The sequence below is a fragment of the Penaeus japonicus genome, unplaced genomic scaffold (assembly GCF_977035675.1).
Source record: "Penaeus japonicus unplaced genomic scaffold, GWHDUDI00000001_assembly GWHDUDI00000003, whole genome shotgun sequence".
Lineage (NCBI taxonomy): Eukaryota > Metazoa > Arthropoda > Malacostraca > Decapoda > Penaeidae > Penaeus > Penaeus japonicus.
The window spans coordinates 43,885,476-43,892,975 of record NW_028234405.1 but is presented as its reverse complement, the minus strand read 5'-3'; the positions used below and the strand labels follow the sequence as shown (position 1 = coordinate 43,892,975).

At 36.0% G+C, this 7,500-nt stretch overlaps 1 protein-coding gene across 1 annotated transcript in view; it reads left to right on the top strand.

Annotated features, from left to right (window-relative positions):
- Positions 1-7,448, top strand: part of LOC122254949 (solute carrier organic anion transporter family member 74D) — a 35,899-nt gene extending 28,451 nt beyond the window's left edge. Inside the window, exons 14-15 of the mRNA XM_043018838.2 lie at positions 6,085-6,186; positions 6,745-7,448. Coding sequence (XP_042874772.2) covers positions 6,085-6,186; positions 6,745-6,917 — 275 coding nt within the window. The 3' untranslated portion in view covers positions 6,918-7,448. The remainder of the gene's footprint in view (positions 1-6,084; positions 6,187-6,744) is intronic.
- The last annotated feature ends 52 nt before the right edge of the window (positions 7,449-7,500 follow it).

Here is a 7,500-nt window from a genome sequence, read left to right as displayed (position 1 = left end):
TAACTATTATAGCACTCTCTTCAGTCCTCATTAACTATTATAGCACTCTCTTCAGTCCTCATTAACTATTATAGCACTCTCTTCAGTCCTCATTAACTATTATAGCACTCTCTTCAGTCCTCATTAACTATTATAGCACTCTCTTCAGTCCTCATTAACTATTATAGCACTCTCTTCAGATCTCATTAACTATTATAGCACTCTCTTCAGTCCTCGATAACTATTATAGCACTCTCTTCAGTCCTCATTAACTATTATAGCACTCTCTTCAGTCCTCATTAACTATTATAGCACTCTCTTCAGTCCTCATTAACTATTATAGCACTCTCTTCAGTCCTCATTAACTATTATAGCACTCTCTTCAGTCCTCATTAACTATTATAGCACTCTCTTCAGTCCTCATTAACTATTATAGCACTCTCTTCAGTCCTTTAACTATTATAGCACTCTCTTCAGTCCTCATTAACTATTATAGCACTCTCTTCAGTCCTCATTAACTATTATAGCACTCTCTTCAGTCCTCATTAACTATTATAGCACTCTCTTCAGTCCTCATTAACTATTATAGCACTCTCTTCAGTCCTCATTAACTATTATAGCACTCTCTTCAGTCCTCATTAACTATTATAGCACTCTCTTCAGTCCTCATTAACTATTATAGCACTCTCTTCAGTCCTCATTAACTATTATAGCACTCTCTTCAGTCCTCATTAACTATTATAGCACTCTCTTCAGTCCTCATTAACTATTATAGCACTCTCTTCAGTCCTCATTAACTATTATAGCACTCTCTTCAGATCTCATTAACTATTATAGCACTCTCTTCAGTCCTCATTAACTATTATAGCACTCTCTTCAGTCCTCATTAACTATTATAGCACTCTCTTCAGTCCTCATTAACTATTATAGCACTCTCTTCAGTCCTCATTAACTATTATAGCACTCTCTTCAGTCCTCATTAACTATTATAGCACTCTCTTCAGTCCAAATTAACTATTATAGCACTCTCTTCAGTCCTCATTAACTATTATAGCACTCTCTTCAGTCCTCATTAACTATTATAGCACTCTCTTCAGTCCTCATTAACTATTATAGCACTCTCTTCAGTCCTCATTAACTATTATAGCACTCTCTTCAGTCCTCATTAACTATTATAGCACTCTCTTCAGTCCTCATTAACTATTATAGCACTCTCTTCAGTCCTCATTAACTATTATAGCACTCTCTTCAGTCTTCATTAACTATTATAGCACTCTCTTCAGTCTTCATTAACTATTATAGCACTCTCTTCAGTCTTCATTAACTATTATAGCACTCTCTTCAGTCTTCATTAACTATTATAGCACTCTCTTCAGTCTTCATTAACTATTATAGCACTCTCTTCAGTCCAAATTAACTATTATAGCACTCTCTTCAGTCCTCATTAACTATTATAGCACTCTCTTCAGTCCTCATTAACTATTATAGCACTCTCTTCAGTCCTCATTAACTATTATAGCACTCTCTTCAGTCTTCATTAACTATTATAGCACTCTCTTCAGTCCTCATTAACTATTATAGCACTCTCTTCAGTCCTCATTAACTATTATAGCACTCTCTTCAGTCCTCATTAACTATTATAGCACTCTCTTCAGTCCTCATTAACTATTATAGCACTCTCTTCAGTCCTCACTAACTATTATAGCACTCTCTTCAGTCCTCATTAACTATTATAGCACTCTCTTCAGTCCTCATTAACTATTATAGCACTCTCTTCAGTCCTCATTAACTATTATAGCACTCTCTTCAGTCCTCATTAACTATTATAGCACTCTCTTCAGTCCTTTAACTATCATAGCACCTCTTATAATTTTAGCACTCTCTTCAGTCCTCATTAACTATTATAGCACTCTCTTCAGTCCTCATTAACTATTATAGCACTCTCTTCAGTCCTCATTAACTATTATAGCACTCTCTTCAGTCCTCATTAACTATTATAGCACTCTCTTCAGTCCTCATTAACTATTATAGCACTCTCTTCAGTCCTCATTAACTATTATAGCACTCTCTTCAGTCCAAATTAACTATTATAGCACTCTCTTCAGTCTTCATTAACTATTATAGCACTCTCTTCAGTCCTCATTAACTATTATAGCACTCTCTTCAGTCTTCATTAACTATTATAGCACTCTCTTCAGTCCTCATTAACTATTATAGCACTCTCTTCAGTCCTCATTAACTATTATAGCACTCTCTTCAGTCCTCATTAACTATTATAGCACTCTCTTCAGTCCTCATTAACTATTATAGCACTCTCTTCAGATCTCATTAACTATTATAGCACTCTCTTCAGTCCTCATTAACTATTATAGCACTCTCTTCAGTCCTCATTAACTATTATAGCACTCTCTTCAGTCCTCATTAACTATTATAGCACTCTCTTCAGTCTTCATTAACTATTATAGCACTCTCTTCAGTCCTCATTAACTATTATAGCACTCTCTTCAGTCCTCATTAACTATTATAGCACTCTCTTCAGTCCTCATTAACTATTATAGCACTCTCTTCAGTCCTCATTAACTATTATAGCACTCTCTTCAGTCCTCATTAACTATTATAGCACTCTCTTCAGTCCTCATTAACTATTATAGCACTCTCTTCAGTCCTCATTAACTATTATAGCACTCTCTTCAGTCCAAATTAACTATTATAGCACTCTCTTCAGTCCTCATTAACTATTATAGCACTCTCTTCAGTCCTCATTAACTATTATAGCACTCTCTTCAGTCCTCATTAACTATTATAGCACTCTCTTCAGTCCTCATTAACTATTATAGCACTCTCTTCAGTCCTCATTAACTATTATAGCACTCTCTTCAGTCCTCATTAACTATTATAGCACTCTCTTCAGTCTTCATTAACTATTATAGCACTCTCTTCAGTCCAAATTAACTATTATAGCACTCTCTTCAGTCCTCATTAACTATTATAGCACTCTCTTCAGTCCAAATTAACTATTATAGCACTCTCTTCAGTCCTCATTAACTATTATAGCACTCTCTTCAGTCCTCATTAACTATTATAGCACTCTCTTCAGTCCTCATTAACTATTATAGCACTCTCTTCAGTCCTCATTAACTATTATAGCACTCTCTTCAGTCCTCATTAACTATTATAGCACTCTCTTCAGTCCTCATTAACTATTATAGCACTCTCTTCAGTCCTCATTAACTATTATAGCACTCTCTTCAGTCCTCATTAACTATTATAGCACTCTCTTCAGTCCTCATTAACTATTATAGCACTCTCTTCAGTCCTCATTAACTATTATAGCACTCTCTTCAGTCCTCATTAACTATTATAGCACTCTCTTCAGTCCTCTTTAACTATTATAGCACTCTCTTCAGTCCTTTAACTATTATAGCACTCTCTTCAGTCCTCATTAACTATTATAGCACTCTCTTCAGTCCTCATTAACTATTATAGCACTCTCTTCAGTCCTCATTAACTATTATAGCACTCTCTTCAGTCCTCATTAACTATTATAGCACTCTCTTCAGTCTTCATTAACTATTATAGCACTCTCTTCAGTCCTCATTAACTATTATAGCACTCTCTTCAGTCCTCATTAACTATTATAGCACTCTCTTCAGTCTTCATTAACTATTATAGCACTCTCTTCAGTCCTCATTAACTATTATAGCACTCTCTTCAGTCTTCATTAACTATTATAGCACTCTCTTCAGTCCTCATTAACTATTATAGCACTCTCTTCAGTCTTCATTAACTATCATAGCACTCTCTTCAGTCCTCATTAACTATTATAGCACTCTCTTCAGTCCTCATTAACTATTATAGCACTCTCTTCAGTCCTCATTAACTATTATAGCACTCTCTTCAGTCCTCATTAACTATCATAGCACTCTCTTCAGTCCTCATTAACTATTATAGCACTCTCTTCAGTCCTTTAACTATCATAGCACTCTCTTCAGTCCTCATTAACTATTATAGCACTCTCTTCAGTCCTCATTAACTATTATAGCACTCTCTTCAGTCCAAATTAACTATTATAGCACTCTCTTCAGTCTTCATTAACTATTATAGCACTCTCTTCAGTCCTCATTAACTATTATAGCACTCTCTTCAGTCCTCATTAACTATTATAGCACTCTCTTCAGTCTTCATTAACTATTATAGCACTCTCTTCAGTCTTCATTAACTATTATAGCACTCTCTTCAGTCCTCATTAACTATCATAGCACTCTCTTCAGTCCTCATTAACTATTATAGCACTCTCTTCAGTCCTCATTAACTATTATAGCACTCTCTTCAGTCCTCATTAACTATTATAGCACTCTCTTCAGTCCTCATTAACTATTATAGCACTCTCTTCAGTCCTCATTAACTATTATAGCACTCTCTTCAGTCCTCATTAACTATTATAGCACTCTCTTCAGTCCTCATTAACTATTATAGCACTCTCTTCAGTCCTCATTAACTATTATAGCACTCTCTTCAGTCCTCATTAACTATTATAGCACTCTCTTCAGTCCAAATTAACTATTATAGCACTCTCTTCAGTCCAAATTAACTATCATAGCACTCTCTTCAGTCCAAATTAACTATTATAGCACTCTCTTCAGTCCTCATTAACTATTATAGCACTCTCTTCAGTCCTCATTAACTATTATAGCACTCTCTTCAGTCCTCATTAACTATTATAGCACTCTCTTCAGTCCTCATTAACTATTATAGCACTCTCTTCAGATCTCATTAACTATTATAGCACTCTCTTCAGTCCTCATTAACTATTATAGCACTCTCTTCAGTCCTCATTAACTATTATAGCACTCTCTTCAGTCCTCATTAACTATTATAGCACTCTCTTCAGTCCTCATTAACTATTATAGCACTCTCTTCAGTCCTCATTAACTATTATAGCACTCTCTTCAGTCCTCATTAACTATTATAGCACTCTCTTCAGTCCTCATTAACTATTATAGCACTCTCTTCAGTCCTCATTAACTATTATAGCACTCTCTTCAGTCCTCATTAACTATTATAGCACTCTCTTCAGTCCTCATTAACTATTATAGCACTCTCTTCAGTCCTCATTAACTATTATAGCACTCTCTTCAGTCCCCATTAACTATTATAGCACTCTCTTCAGTCCTCATTAACTATTATAGCACTCTCTTCAGTCCTCATTAACTATTATAGCACTCTCTTCAGTCCTCATTAACTATTATAGCACTCTCTTCAGTCCTCATTAACTATTATAGCACTCTCTTCAGTCCTCATTAACTATTATAGCACTCTCTTCAGTCCTCATTAACTATTATAGCACTCTCTTCAGTCCAAATTAACTATTATAGCACTCTCTTCAGTCCTCATTAACTATTATAGCACTCTCTTCAATCCTCATTAACTATTATAGCACTCTCTTCAGTCCTCATTAACTATCATAGCACTCTCTTCAGTCTTCATTAACTATTATAGCACTCTCTTCAGTCCTCATTAACTATCATAGCACTCTCTTCAGTCTTCATTAACTATTATAGCACTCTCTTCAGTCCTCATTAACTATCATAGCACTCTCTTCAGTCTTCATTAACTATCATAGCACTCTCTTCAGTCCTCATTAACTATTATAGCACTCTCTTCAGTCCTCATTAACTATTATAGCACTCTCTTCAGTCCTCATTAACTATCATAGCACTCTCTTCAGTCCTCATTAACTATTATAGCACTCTCTTCAGTCCTCATTAACTATTATAGCACTCTCTTCAGTCCTCATTAACTATTATAGCACTCTCTTCAGTCCTCATTAACTATTATAGCACTCTCTTCAGTCCTCATTAACCATTATAGCACTTTCTTCAGTCCTCATGAACTATTATAGCACTCTCTTCAGTCCTATGTCTCTGATCTTTATTCTTATGAATCGGAAACAAGGTTGTTGAATTATTTCGTGTTATCTTCGTTTTATCAATTCAATCAATGCAACCAAAAGTTATTAGAGCGTGTACTCGTCTCAAGAAGTTACCAGAGAGATAGATTGCTCTATATATGTGCTTTCATCAATGTACAATTCTCTATTGGCAGACTCCGCGTGTTTGGTGTGGGATACTTCATGCGGAAAGACAGGGAACTGTTGGCTCTACGACTCGGACAAGTTCAGAACTATCTTACACCTTGTGCCTGCAGGTAATAATTCATTCCCATCTTGGCCTTCGTTTGTTTGCTTGGATAGTTTGGTTGGTTTTAGCTCTGTTATTGTGTCTCTTTGTGCCCCTTTTCTGTTTGTGTTTTGCGTTTCCCCTCCGTAGTACCTTCTTCGATGTTCTGTCGTCGTTCTCTCTCTCTCTCTCTCTCTCTCTCTCTCTCTCTCTCTCTCTCTCTCTCTCTCTCTCTCTCTCTCTCTCATTCTCTTTATCTATTTATCTATTATCTATCTATTTATCTACCTTTATCTCTATATCTCTATATATCTCTATATCTCTCTCTATCTATCTATCTATTTCTATCTATCTCTCTATATATCTATCTTCTGCAACATCTCTACCATCTAATAGTTGAATCTTCAACAGATTTATCCATAGCATTTACCCACTTACTTTTAATATCAATAATTGATTCATGTGTCTCGCATTTTCCTGCATCCACATTTACTTCTTGGTCTCTCTTGGTCACCCTTTTCATCCTTAACTAATACCTTATCTACCCTGTACACTAAAACATGCCTTTCACCCGACACCCCGACAGTGTTTGTGTTCATTTCGGTCTTCGGGGACATCGTCGTCTTCTACTACAGTCGTCAGCTGGACCTTTACGGGGACCGAGAAGACCAAGTGCAGCTGGAGAGAGCTCGACGACTCGTGGGCGGAAATGCCACGCTGTCCAAGAGCCAGAATCTAGACCCACCTGCTGATACGTAGTCCCAAGAAGGGTACGAGAGGAATGCTTCTTACATTGCTTTGGAAGAGATAGGAATGGGAAATATTGTGTATAAGTTTCAATTTCTTTCATTAACTAAAATGAAGGGAAAGAAAATACTGTATGATTATTGTAGCTTTATTGTTTAGATTTTAGATTTCCTTTGTTGTTGCTTTTATCTGTTTCCATACATGATAGAACTTTTTTTTATATTATCTATCACAAATAAGTCTTTCATCTGTGCACAAGTCACTCCCTTGCCTCCACCCGTGATTGTCCTGCATCAAAGGGAAGGTTCGGTCGCTTCATAGATCTAATAAGATATAGGATTGTATCGATTTCTTTCCTCTTATTGTCGCCGCATAAGAGCGGACGAAACTTTGTCGAAGTTACCGACTGTTTTAAATGATGGGACGAAATCAATAGTCCAATATCCCTGCTCTCACTCCCACAAATTTGTCCTTTGAATCTACTGCATATGATCTTTGTCAGAGTTTTTATATATTTCCTTTTAATAAACCGGCTTTCAGAGAGTGAAGATTCTCAATTTTTAGAACCCACACAACTGTCAGTTAAGAACGGCTG